This window comes from Cucurbita pepo, chromosome 10 (assembly GCF_057944985.1).
Source record: "Cucurbita pepo subsp. pepo isolate OVF chromosome 10, ASM5794498v1, whole genome shotgun sequence".
Classification (NCBI taxonomy): domain Eukaryota; kingdom Viridiplantae; phylum Streptophyta; class Magnoliopsida; order Cucurbitales; family Cucurbitaceae; genus Cucurbita; species Cucurbita pepo.
This window is the reverse complement of record NC_141807.1, coordinates 16,281,284-16,297,320: the sequence shown is the minus strand read 5'-3', so window position 1 is coordinate 16,297,320 and position 16,037 is coordinate 16,281,284. Positions and strand designations below refer to the sequence as shown.

Below are 16,037 nucleotides of genomic sequence, written 5' to 3'. Positions count from 1 at the left end.
GAAGTTAGAAAGGAGGAAGAAATGAATGTAATAAAACTTTTCCGTCGGTAGGAATGGAAATGGTGAATGGGTCCTTGATGATAGTCGACCGTTATACTCTGGTTTTGGATGTAAGTGATGATTATCAGCAATATGAGTTGTGTCAATACCACACCGTTATCAAGAGGAAGTAAAGTAGAGTAGAATAGATCAAGCGATCCATTTGTTGAGAGTATTGTACGAGACACACAAGTAAGAATGTTGGATATAATATTAAGAGGATATTTTGTCGTGATAATTAGTTAGAATATATCTCAGATATTTAGGGAGTAGTTAGTATAGATTTGATTAACCGTATATTTTATTTATTTACCAGATTTAGTTTGATAATATTTTTTCTATTTTTAGGTATTAGTTGATAGTTTGTATCCTATTTAAACGTGTTAAACCTGAATGAAGATCATACTCTCAATCCCAATTCTATTTCTATTTCTCATTCTTAACATGGTATCAGAGCACCGATCTTGGTTCTTAAATATCAAAATTTCCTTTATGGCGGAATCAGCCAAATCCAGCTTCAAAATTTCGGATGTTGATTTAACACATCCGTACTATATTCATCATTCTGATCAGCCAGGATATTCACTTGTTTCAATCAAATTAAATGGAGCAAATTATCAATCCTGGAGTAAATCAGTTATGCATGCTCTTATTGCCAAGAAGAAAATTGGCTTCATTGATGGCACAATTGAGGAACCGTCCCAAGATGCAAATTCAACCGAATTCGAACTCTGGAATCAGTGCAACAGTATGATAATATCTTGGTTAACTCATTCCGTTGAAGAAGATATCGCTAAAGGCATTATTCACGCCAAGACAGCTCATCAAGTGTGGGTTGATCTTCACGATCAATTCTCACAAAAGAATGCTCCAGCAATTTTTCAAATACAAAACTCGATAGCAACGATGTCACAAGGAACCATGGCACTGTCAACATATTTCACCAAGCTCAAAGCACTCTGGGATGAACTGGAAGCGTACCGCACACCATTTACCTGTAATCAACGTCAAATACATATTGATCAACGCGAAGAAGACAAGTTGATGCAATTGCTCATGGGGCTCAATCAGTCTTATAAAACGGTGAGATCTAACATATTGATGATGTCTCCATTACCTAATGTGAGGCAAGCCTATTCATTACTTGTACAAGAAGAGATGCAGCGTCAGGTAACTTCCGAACCTACTGAGAAAATCTCGATTGCATCAGCAGTGCAAAAGAAAACAATATATTCAAAATTCGCCAAGGACAAATTGTGTGAACACTGCAATAAAAGTGGTCATACAATTAATGAGTGTCGAATTCTTAAGTTTCACTGTAAGTTTTGTGATAGAAGGGGCCATACAGAAGATCGGTGTCGACAGAAAAATAATTCTGGAAGGACAAGACAAAACAATCAACACAATAACCGTGGATATCGATCATCTGCAAATATGGCCGATGTTTCACAGTTGAATACAGAAGAACAGTCACCTAATTCCATTCCAAATTTTTCTTCTGAGCAATTACGACAGATAGCACAAGCCTTATCTGCAATCAATCATCACCCTTCTGGTAATTCTGACAATCACATCAATGTTGCAGGTTTGTTTCCCATATCTACATTATCTATTAACTCTGCGAGTTCTAATTCATGGATTCTCGATAGTGGAGCTACGGATCATATAGTATCAAAATCTTCTGTTATGACTGAACCAAAGGCTGCCATCATGTCTACAATAAATTTGCCTAATGGAGAGACAGCACGTGTGTCACATACTGACAATATTTCCCTTAGCCCTAACCTTCAATTAAACAACGTTTTATGTGTGCCTTCATTCAATTTAAACCTAATGTCGATCAGCAAACTTACCAATAACTTGAAATGTTATGTCATCTTCTATTCTGATTCTTGTGTTATGCAGGACTTGGCTACGGGGAAGATGATTGGCTCGGGTAAACAATTTGGAGGTCTCTATCATATTTCTTCATCTCCAATCAAATCTTCAGCTCATCAAGTATCTCAGTCATCTGATTTGTGGCATTTACGCCTAGGTCATCCTTCCTTTTCTCGTTTTAACTTTCTAGCTGATCAATTGCATCTTAATAATGCGAGTTATTCTCATAATTGTAGTATCTGCCCGTTAGCAAAACAAACTAGGTTGTCTTTCCCAAGAAGTTCAATAACAACCCATTCTGCTTTTGATCTGATACATTGTGATGTTTGGGGACCACATAAAATTCCTACCCATTCTGGTTTGCGTTTTTTTCTCACTATTGTTGATGATTTTACTCGATGTACTTTGGTTTTTTTAATGCAACATAAGTCAGAAGTACATCATTTGTTAATGAACTTTGTTAAATTCGTTCAAACTCAATTTCATACTACTATCAAGATAGTTCGATCAGACAATGGGACTGAGTTCCTATCTTTGCAACCATTCTTTACTTCTTGTGGTATTGAATTTCAGCGCACTTGTGTCTATACTCCACAACAAAATGGAGTCGTAGAACGCAAGCATCGCCATATCCTAAATGTAGCTAGGTCTCTTCTTTTTCAGTCACAGGTTCCACTTAATTTTTGGGGAGAGTGCATTTTAACGGCTGTTTATCTTATAAATAGAACGCCATCACCATTATTATCTAACAAGACACCCTTTGAAGCACTCTACAAACGACCACCTACATTTCATCATCTTAAAGTTTTTGGTTGTAAATGTTATGCAACTATAGTACATCCTAAGCAAAAATTTGAACCTAGGGCAACTCCTTGTGTTTTCGTAGGATATCCTTGTGGTCATAAAGGTTACAAGTTGTATGACATGCAATCTCACAAATTCTTTATCAGCCGTGATGTCAAATTTTGTGAAGATGATTTTCCTTTTTCATCAGCTTCACAAACTTCGACATTAGCTCCTTCGACTCCTGTTGTACCACTTCATGATCCATCCTACTCAAACATCCATCCTCCACCTTCTATTCCTTCACCTCCTACTCCTCCTTCACCTCCTATCCCTTCACCTACTACTCCGTCGTCTCCTCCACCTTCTCCAGATTCGCCCACTAATTCCAATCCTAACCCACCTGATACATCAGCTCCACTTCGACGTTCTACTCGTACTACACAGCCTCCAGCTTGGCATAAGGATTATGAGATGTCTTCTGGAGCCAATCATTTAACCTCTAGCTCAAGTCCCGGCACTGGCACCAGGTATCCCCTTCATCATTACCTTTCATTCTCTCGTTTTTCTCCTACTCAACGTGCTTTTCTAGCTCTTATTACATCCCAGACAGAACCTAAAACCTATGACGAGGCAGTTGGCGACCCGTTATGGCAGCAGGCTATGAATGATCAAATTGCAGCTTTGAAACGTAATCATACATGGTCTCTCGTTCCTCTACCACTTGGTCATAAAGCTATTGGTTGTCGTTGGGTGTACAAAATTAAATACAACTCTGATGGTTCTGTTGAACGTTATAAAGCTCGACTAGTAGCAAAGGGATACACTCAGGTTGAAGGTATTGATTACACAGAAACATTTTCCCCTACAGCGAAACTTACTACACTTCGTTGCTTACTCACTGTTGCTGCTGCTCGAAAATGGTTCACCCATCAGTTGGATGTTCAAAATGCCTTTCTCCATGGTAATCTAGACGAGGAAGTTTATATGTCTTTACCACCAGATCTTCGCCGACAGGGGGAGAATACAGTATGTCGGCTCCATAAATCTCTTTATGGATTAAAACAGGCTTCTCGCAATTGGTTCTCCATATTTTCTACAACTATACAAAATGCAGGCTACACTCAGTCCAAAGCAGATTACTCTTTGTTTACTAAGAGTAAAGGTACTTCTTTCACTGCAGTTCTAATCTATGTTGATGATATTTTGTTGACAGGCAATGATCTCGAAGAAATTCAATATCTCAAGACTAGTTTACTCCAGAAATTTCTTATCAAAGATTTAGGAAATTTGAAATATTTTCTAGGCATTGAATTCTCTCGATCTAGAAAAGGAATTTTTATGTCTCAAAGAAAGTATGCTCTAGACATTCTTCAAGACACAGGTCTTACAGGAGCACGTCCAGACAAATTTCCTATGGAGCAAAATCTGAAACTTTCTTTAACTGAAGGAGAGAAGTTGAATGATCCAAGTAAATACAGACGGTTGATTGGCGGATTAATATATTTGACCGTCACTAGGCCTGACATAGCTTATTCAGTTCATATGCTTAGCCAATTTATGCATGAACCAAGAAAACCACATTGGGAGGCAGCTCTTCGAGTTCTGAGGTACATCAAAGGCACTCCTGGTCAAGGACTTCTACTGCCATCTGAAAACAATTTAAGATTACAGGCATATTGCGATTCTGACTGGGGTGGTTGTCGAACTTCCAGACGATCTATTTCTGGGTTCTGCATTTTCCTCGGAAATTCAATTCTTTCTTGGAAGTCTAAAAAGCAGACTAATGTGTCCAGATCATCAGCAGAAGCCGAGTATCGAGCTATGACAAATACTTGTTTAGAGTTAACTTGGTTAAGATACATTCTTCAAGACTTGAATGTTCCACTGTCCGAACCAGCATTATTATATTGTGATAATCAAGCAGCATTACATATAGCAGCCAATCCAGTTTTTCATGAACGTACGAAACACATTGAAATATATTGTCATATAGTTCGAGAAAAGTTACAAGCTGGAATCATCAAACCGTGTTATGTTTCGACCAAAATGCAATTGGCAGATGTTTTTACTAAAGCTTTGGGAAGACAGCAATTTGACTTTTTGAAGGACAAGTTGGGTGTGATCGACATACACTCTCCAACTTGAGAGGGAGTATTAAGAGGATATTTTGTCGTGATAATTAGTTAGAATATATCTCAGATATTTAGGGAGTTGTTAGTATAGATTTGATTAACCGTATATTTTATTTATTTACCAGATTTAGTTAGATAATATTTTTTCTATTTTTAGGTATTAGTTGATAGTTTGTATCCTATTTTAAACGTGTTAAACCTGAATGAAGATCATACTCTCAATCCCAATTCTATTTCTATTTCTCATTCTTAACATATAACTACTCTTTCACATCTGAGGGATGAGTCTCATAGATCCAACAACATTATCAAAGAAACTTCAGGTGGTAGTGATTGCTTGCATTGGTGTCTCCGTGGTATCCCAGCCACACGGAACATGATTTTTCTTGCTAAAATATAGCTTCATTTGTCTTAAAAGTTCACTTTTGAGTAATCCAGGAAGACTTCTTAATTTGCAACCTCTTATGAAGATGATCACTCCGAGGTGGATTTGTTAGTGAAGATGCAATTAGATAATCAGGGTTTTATATCAATGGTTCCATTTATATCTATAAATGAAATTTGTGGTGTATTTTTTGGAAATTCAACAATAATCATGGGTTACATGGTTACCATTCTAAAGAAATTCAACTTTCGACCTTTTGTGAATGCTCAAACCTACTTGAAAAATACTGTCAATTATGATCCATAATACTCACCGACTCAAAATTGAGGTTTGTTCATGTTTGAAAATGTTACAAACCAAAAGACAAGATGCTAATTAATATTGTTTGTGATTGTTGTTGTGAATTCTTCATCTTTGAATACATATTTTGGTTGGTTTATGAATTTTTCCATCTTTTAAAAATATTATTTTTTTAGTTCGGGCCTAATTTCATAATAGGCAATCACAATATTGCAACATTTTAAGTTACTTTTAAGCTTAAAGGTCGATGAATAAAGTAATTACGGCAAGTTCTTTTTATGCATCTTATTTTGATCTAGCACATAAATGCTTCCTAATTATTTTATTTATTTTTTTATGAATTAGGTTATGAAGATCATTTGAATTATAAACGCTTTAATTCAAACAATATTTAATAACTAATTATTTTAATATTTATACTCAAATATACTAACAAGTACTAATAACACTAGTCTCAATGACTTAAAGAATACAACTATTATTTCGAACTATAAAGAATTTAATTCCAACCTATTCTAATGGACAGTTTGCTTTATTAGATTCTACTGGAAGATTTCACTTCATCAATTTAAGTAGCGTTCAACTACAACTATAAATATCAAATTCTTAAGTATTCATGAACAAAATCGGCCTAACAATGTCTCTTGGAACTATTTACCAAAGGTGTTAGAATGAGCCGTGTGGAAGGGTTGTCTTTAGATGCTTTAGTACCAATTAAGGATGTCAATATCCTAGTAGTGCGGAATGCAGGAACATTCATAGTTGAAAAGAATAACGAGAATAGTGGGCATCGTTTCATCTACAAGCGTGTGGTGAACGGTCTGGTTGGTATGACCAGAGAACATTGTCCTCGTAGAATTTATATTATTGTGATAGAAGTTATAAATAACGATGATATTCCTTGGTCTTTTATTACAAAGGTGCAGAACTTTCTTTTTGTGCATGTGATATATCCATGGCCACCTACTCATAAGCTCTCATCTTTTAAAGAAGTTCTCGAGTTCCTTGTCCCCAAGTAGCAATACAACTACTAGAATGCTATCTCTACTTATAATAAACCCTCTCTCTCTCGAAATATATATGTGTGTGTTTGTGGATGTATTACTCTCTTTTATTAATGAAATATGGCATAGTCATAATTGATATTATGAGTATCTTTTCTATCCTTCCCTTCCTTCTTGCTATATAAAGAATATGAAGATTATAAGTAAAAGTGTACAAGTAATTTGTTACTGTTAAAAGGACTCAACTTAGCAACATTGAAAGTAGAATGTATTTACAATTCTACCCGAACATCAATTTTATTGTTCTGTGCAATAAAATGTGTCATTTTCCTAAATGTCTTATAGAGCATTTATAGTCAAATAAATAAAGAATTCTTATAGAGCATTTATAGTCGAATTGGAATCCACTCTATCTTTAGTTCTACAGACCCCTTCCCACTCCCAATTCAGCTATCCACGCTAACATTAAAATGAAAATTCATCTCTAAATTTAGATAAGATAGTGGTGTGGTGAAGGTGGAAAGAACACGTGACCTTCAAAATCTTCAATATTACAGTCTCCCAACTAAGCTATCCCCTATAACATTGAACATGAAAATTCTGAAATTTTATAAAGAAATAATCACTAAATTTAGATTAAATAGTCAAGTAATTTTAAAAATAAATAATCACACATTTTAGATTGAATATCTAGGTTATGCAAGTTAGTCAACTTGAATTTGGTGGGGTGAACGTGGATCAAACACGCGACTTTCAGATCTTCAGTGACGCTCTCCAAACTGAGCTATCCCCACTAACATTAAAAATAAAAATTCATTGGTAAAGATATTTTCACTACTTCATTGAGATTTTAAAAAGAAATAATCACTAAGTTTAGATTGAATAGCCAGGTTATGCAACTTAGTCAACTTGAATCAGGTGCGGTGAAAGTGGATCAAACCCATGACCTTGAGATCTACAGTGACGCTCTCCCAACTAAGCTATCCCCACTAACATTAAAAATGAAAACTCATTAGTAAGGTATTTAGCTAATTCATTGATATTTTAAAAAGAAATAATCACTAATTTTAAATTGAATAATTAGGAGTCAAGTTATGTGACGTGAATCAGGTGCAGTGAAACCGAGTTATCTTCGCTAATATTTGGAAAAAAAAAAATCATAAGTAAAGGTATTTTCTGGGCGGTGAACGTGGATCAAACACGTGACCTTGAGATCTACAGTGACGCTCTCCCAACTAAGCTATCCCCACTAACATTAAAAATGAAAACTCATTAGTAATGTATTTAGCTAATTCATTGATATTTTAAAAAGAAATAATCACTAATTTTAAATTGAATAGTTAGGAGTCAAGTTATGTGACGTGAATCAGGTGCAGTGAAACCGAGTTATCTTCGCTAATATTTGAAAAAAAAAATCTTAAGTAAAGGTATTTCTGCTAATTCATTATTTATTGAAATTTTAAAAATAAATAATAATTAAATTTTTATTGAATAGTCAGCTTATGCAAATGGAAACAGGTGCGGTGAACGTGGAGATTAAACAAACACGTCACCTTCAAATCTTTAGTTTGACACTCTCCCAACTGAGCTATCCCTGCTAACGTTAAAAATAAAAATTCATAAGTAAAGATATTTCCACTAATTCATTATATTTTAAAAAGAAATAATAATCAACTAAACTATAAGGTGCAACTTAGTCAACGTATACCAGTTGGATAAAAAACTGGTATAATCACTAATTTTGAATAGAATAATCAAATTATGCAACGTGAACCAAGTGCGGTGAACGTGGATTGAACACGTGACCTTTAGATCTTCAGTCTGACGCTCTCCCAACTGAGCTATCCCCGCAATCATTGGAAATGAAAATTTATCAGTAAAGATATTTTCGCTGATTCATTGAGATTTTAAAAAGAAATAATGACTAATTTTCTATTGAATAGTCAACACGTGACCTTTAAATCTTAAATCTGACGCAAACTGAGCTATCACCGCTGACATTAAAAATGAAAGTTTTTAAGTAAAGATATTTCCGCTAATTAATTGAATAGTCAAATTGTGCAACCATGGATCGAAAACGAGACCTTCAGATCTTCAATCTAACGCTCTCTCAACTGAGCTATCCACACTAACATTAAAAATGAAAATTCATTAGGAAAGGTATTTTCGCTAATTCATTGAAATTTTAAATAGAAATAATCACTAATTTTTCATAAGATATTCAAGTTATCCAACTTGTATAAGGTGCGGTGAACTAGAACACGTTAGGTATTTCCGATAATTCATTGAGATTTCAGAAAGGAATAATGACTAGTTTTAGATTGAATAGTCGAGTTATGCAACTAGAATCAGGTGCGGTGAACGTGGAGATCAAACACGTGACCTTCAAATCTTCAGTCTGACGCTCTCCCAACAGAGCTATCCCCGCTAATATTAAAAATAAAATTTCATAAGTAAAGGTATTTCCGCTAATTCATTATGTTTAAAAAAGAAATAATCACTAATTTTAGATTGAATAATCAAGTTATGTTTTTAGATTGTATAGTCGAGTAATAAACTTGTATTAGGTGCGTTGAACGTGGATAAAACACGTGTGACCTTCAAATCTTCAGTCTAACAATCTCCCAACTGAGCTACTTTTGCTAACATTAAAAATGAATATTCATCAGTAAAGGCAATAGTATTAGACCGAGATGCAAGATTTAAGTCTCGCTTCTGGAAAATTCAACAAAAGGCATTGGGTACGTAGTTATAGTACGACATTCCACCCATAAAAAGATGGTCAAACAGAAATGCTCAAGCAAATATTGGAAGACATGTTGAGGGTACATGTGATGAATTTTGCAGGAAGTTGGGATAAGTACCTACTCCTTATGAAATTCGCTTATAATAATCCTTGCCAAGCCACCATACAAATGGCCACATACGAGGTTCTCTATGGACGAAGATTTCGATCCCCTATCTTTTGGGAAGAAGGGGGGCAAACGACAACTATTGGGCCAGAGCTGGTGCAAATTACCAACGCCGCAGTCCAGAAGATTAAAGCTAGGATACAAACCGCACAAAGCCGAGAGAAAAGCTATGCAGACCTAAGGCGCAAGGACATGGAATTGTAGGTAGGGGATCATATATTCCTAAAGGTAGCACCCCATGAGAGGGGTGTTCAGGTAGGGTAAAAAGGGGAAGCTAAGCCCTAGGTTTATCCATCCCTTTGATATATTAGAAAGGATTGGATCTGTGGCCTATAGAATCGGAAAATGCCCAAACTTGTCTACAGTACTTAATATCTTTCATGTATCCATACTACGGAAGTATACCCTAGATCGTTCGCACGTACTGGCTCATGAAACTCTCTTCTTGAGAGATGACCTAACGTATAAAGAAGACCCAATTCCAATAATAGACAAGAAAGTCAAATGATTGAGAAACAAGAAAATCTCTCTTGTTAAGGTCCTATGGAAGAATCATAGAGTAGAAGAAGCCACTTTGGGAACAGAAGGCAAATAAGAACCTTGTACCCTGACCTATTTTAGAATAAGCACTTTCGATGACCGAAAGTTTTCAAAGGAGAGGAGAATTTGCAACACTCAAGGTCTCCAATAAGAGATAATGTATAATCCCTACTAGGTTGTATCTAGAAGCAAAGAACAAGTAAAATTGAAACAACATGGAGAAAATGGTACTTTTTCTCATTTTTATAAACATCCTGAATCATTAAATTTTTTATAGAAGAAAAATTAAAGGTGCTTAAAAAAGGAAGGCTCCGATCGGAGAAGACTTTTCTGGCAGAAGATTTAGAAAAATCAAGAATGAAAGAGGTCCTGAAAGTGCTAGTAGATTTTCACACGAATTAGTCAACGTTAGGTTACCCTCTAATGTTTTCCTAAGCTAAAACCTCAACTCCTAAAGCCTAACCCATGACATTATGTAATGTAACGATAGGAGTAAGACATGTTCATGAAACGTTATGGTTTGGTTACGTATCGAAGCACTATGGGTATGACAGATTGATAAAAATGTTATCACTAAGGTACATTCAGGTAACGACACAACTATGATTTGTCTAAGAACGTTAAGGCTATGATAAATTAGGGAAGGATATAACCACAAAGTTTTTACGATATGATATGATTATGATACGACATGTGAAGGACAGATATATATCCAACAAGTGTTAAAGAGGGACGTGAGAATAAATTATTCTCAAGCTTTCTTTACATCGGTCAAAGAGTATTTGATATGAACCAAGAGACATCAATCATACAATATACTTCAATGAAGATGTGAAGAAAAGGTTGTCAAAATTATCAAAAGATGTTTCAATTCATGCTACATTGAAGAAGAATGAAGTTTGATTGTTGTAAATTTTGGATGGGTTACAATTTAGAGTAATTTAGAGTTATTGTATTTTAAGACTTTTAATTTACTTTAAGTTACAATTACATAATGGTTAATTATGTCCATTATGTATGAATGTTACAACTAAATGTCTTTAGTAGTTTCATTTTGAGGCTATATAAAGCCATGTATGTTGTATTTGTAAGGAGACTTGGAAAATGTAGTAAAAGAAGCATTTGTGCTTTCTTTAGCCAATGGCTAAGTTTCTTTGCAATTCTATGTAGTTTAGGTTGCATGTAGAATCATTCAAGCTCGACATGATCAATCTTGCTTGTGGAGTGATTCAAATCTCAAACAAGTGTTTGAGATATTTGATCAACAAGAATCATTCAAGCTAGACATGATCAAGTTTAATGTGAGAATGAAGAAGTTAAAAACGAGGAAGAAATGAATGTAATAAAACTTTTTCGTCGGTAGGAATGGAAGAGCTCTCGAGAATATTCTTCTTTGCGAATAATTTCACATAATTTAACATTTTAAAAATCGGTAATTTAAAAAAAATCCTACATTGATATATTCGTAATTTCATGTAGTCTTCCTAAGTTTGCCGGCGACATTATTTGTTGTCGAGCTTGATAATGTGAGTTTGTAACCCATCCATTAGGGTTCTTGGAATGATTCTCTAGATTATCCCTTCCATGTTGGGAGTTGGGCCATGGGTCTTGGGTGAAGGAACCGTTAGTATCATTGTCTTTGAGATAACAATTCTTTTCTATTTTATCTAAATTTTTTAAATATGGATTCATTTCCAAATGCATGCTAACACCCTTATTGTTGAATAAATGACATGAAACTAGTTTCACATAGTAACGTTGCCTTTTGCTCCTATTGGTGGAAGGATAATAGGTCGATTGTACCTATAGAGTAGTTTTAAGCGTGACAACCAGACTAATTTTTTTTTATAGTTAAAAATTAGAATTATAACAATTTACCTAAAATCAAGGTAGAAAAATGAAAACATATGAATGGTAAACTCAAACATTTCAAAGAAATAAATAAATAAGTTTTGATGGTACCAATGGTGACGAGAAAACAATCAACCAAATTTATTTCAAACATAGAAAACTTTGACATCTTGTAAAGCAAATAAACCAAAGGGCCTAATATAGTAGAGAAATAAAAAAATGTTACACTCATATGTGCTGTGCCATAAGTGACTTAATGGATGTTGATTTTGACCAATTCCTACTATTTTTTTTTTCTATATTTTGAAACTATTTTAAACACTTTTCTCTTGTACTGTTTATAATTTTAGCTTTTAAGGTTGTAAATATTTGTGCACAGGTGACTATTATGATTATCAGTCAACTGAGTTAAGTGGAAATAAATTTTGAAGATGAAATTAAAGTATTAATTTTGATGTCATCTTTACCTGAGTTTTGGGATATTGTTATTAATGAGATTCAATCTAATGCCATTAGTAATTCACAATGATAATATTCAAAATACTTGACAAAAAAGAATGGTCAACATAAGATATTTGAAACAAATAAATATTTTGTCCTCTGATATATCAAATCACTCCTTTGAAATTCCTTAATAATAAACCTGAAGTCTTATTAGATACTTCAAAGCATTTAGAGATTAACTAGACATAAAGCTAAACATTCTAAAAAAGAATTAGGGGTTAAACTTTCAAGTTAAAGTAATTTAAGAAACTTATGATTTTTATATTATCAAGAGTTTAATGGAGGGTTTGAAATAATCTAGTGGACCCAAGAATTGAACCAAACCAAACCAACTAGTTAGTAACATGATTTAGTGGAAGCATTTTCACGCAAAGTAGAAGCAATAATGGAGGGTTTGAAATAATATAGTTTTCACCCCTTGTTTCTCGAGTGAATATTGAAATAATATGGTTTTCCTGTTAAGTTTTGCACGGAAGAAAGAAAGACTGGGATGTAAAGTATTATTTCAATTTGTTTGTAATATACAACAATATATAAATTAACTATAAGAAATATATAAAATTACATGTTTTTCAAGAGCTTCAATCAACACTGGAGGGTTACTTTTGCAACCACTCTAAAGGTGCTCAAGATCACGAGTTAGATAAAACAGCTCTAGAACTTTGAATCCAATAACTTGAGTTTGACTCGTGATAGAATCTCTCTTCTTGTGGAATCTGCATAAAATAGTAAAACCATTCCAAAATCAATTTTTACAAGGGGTTCTATGGTGTAGTGGTTAGCACTTTGGACTTTGAATCCAACGACCTGGGTTTAACTCCCGATAGGACCTTTTTAAGAAATGACCTTGATGCGAAAACACAGAATAAGGAACGACAATACAAGACATTTTAAAACAAAAGGGTGTTACCTAGCATTCGATGCGAAAACACAAATTTTCTTGAGGCATAAGGCATAACATTCTCGAGTTATTCCGAACTTGCTCCGCTATCATTTGAACCCATAATAACTAGCAACTTGTTAACCATCATTTGAACCCATAACGTCTTGGGTCAAGCTTGGAACTTATAAGTTCTTAGGAATAGCCCAACATGATATTATGCACGTAGTATCTTATCACTTTAGTTATCCTAGGAGGTAAAGTCATATGGATCGTGATGAACATTTTCTCCCATATCTTGGTTTCGCTAACTAAAGTTTTCCAATAACTCCCAAACTTGATTACCTTATATAACCTCTCGGGATAAGGGTTCATACAACATTTCATAAAATAAGATCTATTGAGAAAACTCGAGAAAAGGTTAAATTTTGAGTTGACTTGGACAGTTTAGTTGAACTGGCCGTATCATCATTTTCTTCCTCTGAACAGAAAGGGCTAAGGATTTATTTGATAACTTCTCGTGGATCGTAGCCTAAGATATTAGATACCAAAGTTCATCTGAAATCTGATTTATCGCTGGAGATAAAACAAAGAATTTCTTATTGGGTAGCCGATTCTAGGGGTTTCAAGGCCCTATTTCTTTATTGAACCCCTTCCATATCCTATCTTCAAGCTAAAGGAATTGGTTTGGAGGAACGTCTTTCAATGTAGGACCTTAATTTCCAAAAATCGTTCTCGGTATGCAACTCACTCGAAATGCCAGATTTTCGATCTTATGGGTAGCTTGTTCTACGATGTCTCAGCTCTCGATTCCTTCATCAAGTTTACTCAACTTCTTCCTCTGAAGCTAGAGGAATCCTTTATTTGAAGGAAAAGAGATCGTAGATAGGAATTTTGACTCTTATCCCCAATTTAATTTCGAAACCTATTTCCTTCAATTTTGCACGCTCTCGAGGTTATTTTTCTTCGTGGTCTTCTATGGAAGCATTCCTTGGAGGTACAGAAACTGATTGGAATCATTCTTGCTCGACGAGTCATCATGTATCCTCGTATTGGATTTCCAAGTTTTTCTTGAAGTTCTTCAATGGCGGATTGAATTGGGGGAATGGTTTATGGGCACTTTCAGCACTCTATTCCTTCATAGAACTCGTGGGTAATCTTGTTGAGAAACTATAGGAATAAGTTTGAAGAGAAATGGTGGAGGATTGCTCTCGAATTTGGAAGAAATCTGAGAGTTGGAGATCCACAATCTAAACGCTTATTGCCTTCAATTGGGGGATTGACCTTTCTCGATTCTTATTCCGTATTGTTGCTCCTACTTCCGACCTCATAGGAGGAGCTTAAACCAACATTGAGAGCTCCAGAATCTTCGTTATGTAGAGATCAAACTTTCTGGATAAGTTTTTGGAGATATGAACTCCGATCATAGCCTTACCGATCTTGGCTTTGAATACTAGTCGTTGGATGTGATGATCTGTGCGTGTTCGTTCTAGATCATATCAAATTTTGGAGGAGATCCAACGGTTGAGATTTAAGTGTGAAAGATTTTTTCCGGATGGTCACGGTAGATGCTCTGATTCGAATTAGAGTGCCATTTCTGTAACTATCCATTCTTCCAGGGGTATTTTGGTAATTTGTCACTTTCTGAATATTTTATTATTATTTTTCTCGAAAAATCCAAAATTTTTCTACAAAATTCTCTTCCATCTTTTATCATTTTTCCCTTTTTCTGAATCTTGAGATTCCTTCTAGATAAGGAATTACAAATCAGGAAAGATTCTTGATAATTGATAAAATGACTTTTTTGCCCTTTTGATTTACTCTTTCCTTTCCAATCCTTTTCAAAAGGCCTTTTAACTCCTTGCAATCACTTGTTAAGGTACACGAGTGACCTGACTAAGTCCTTTGTTCTTGCTTAATTCTTTCATTTTTTCCCCTTTCTATCCTTTGGGTCTTTCATGAGTGGCTTGTTCTTATGGGAGATAATTTCCTTCATTTTTGGGTGTTACATATACATACTCGTTACAAACACAAAATAAGAAGCAGACTCAAAAGAAGAACAAAAAATACTAGATTAAAAACAGAGGTTAGTCCATGGCCCACACTCCAAAGTCTGCTCTCATCCATGACCAACTCTTATTTACTTGAAAAAAAATGATAAACATGGAGTGAGTAAAACTTAGTAAGTAGTCTACTAGTAGGTTCTTAATCGCGACCTTAAGTTAGGATATTACTTCTTGTTATGTTTTGAGGATCTTGAAAACCTTCCCCTAAAATAACCTTCAATCTTCTCCCCATGAACACAATTTTCTCCCCATCTATCTTTTTTAAACACTTTTGAAAGTTAAAAGAGTAGTTTTGAAGCTTTTTTTTTTTTTTTTTTTTTTCAAAATTCAACTGTATTTTTTGTTAAAAAAATTATGAGTATTTTTAGATAAAGTGCAAAGTTCAATGGTATTTTTATTAATTTAGATTATAATTTTAAAAAAAAAATACAAATTTTTGTTGATTAAGTTAATATTAATTTTTATAAAATACATAACACCACGTCAAAATTAATTTATTCCTACAAAAATTAAAACTAAAAAATCAATTTATTTTAACACTAAAAAGTATACTTGGTTTGACTAAAACATCCCTTATCCCAACTATAAAGAATTTAATTCCAAGCTCTCTTCTAATAGACAAATGATTTATTAACCTCTGTTGTAAGATTTCACTTCATCAATTTAAATAGCGTTCAACTATAAATATCGAATTTTAAAGTATTCCTCGGCAAAGTAAATCTGTTGAAACTATCTATCAAATGTGTTTCATGATGAGTTG

General features: G+C 34.3%; 1 protein-coding gene and 2 non-coding genes across 3 annotated transcripts; 2 read left to right on the top strand and 1 right to left on the bottom strand.

The window, feature by feature from the left end:
* Positions 1-531: 531 nt before the first annotated feature.
* LOC147790888 (uncharacterized) lies at positions 532-1,558 on the top strand. The gene is made up of 2 exons (XM_087127867.1): positions 532-1,508; positions 1,555-1,558. Exons 1-2 carry the CDS (start codon positions 532-534, stop codon positions 1,556-1,558), a joined length of 981 nt encoding a protein of 326 aa, XP_086983993.1.
* A 6,744-nt stretch (positions 1,559-8,302) lies between these two features.
* On the bottom strand, positions 8,303-8,375 carry TRNAF-GAA (transfer RNA phenylalanine (anticodon GAA)). Its single transcript has one exon. It is a non-coding gene; the product is annotated as a tRNA-Phe (tRNA).
* A 4,716-nt stretch (positions 8,376-13,091) lies between these two features.
* Positions 13,092-13,163, top strand: TRNAQ-UUG (transfer RNA glutamine (anticodon UUG)). Its single transcript has one exon. It is a non-coding gene; the product is annotated as a tRNA-Gln (tRNA).
* Positions 13,164-16,037: the final 2,874 nt, after the last annotated feature.

Excerpts from the sequence above, each read along its gene's own strand:
- LOC147790888 (XM_087127867.1), top strand. The coding sequence starts at position 532 with ATGGCGGAATCAGCCAAATCCAGCTTCAAAATTTCGGATGTTGATTTA.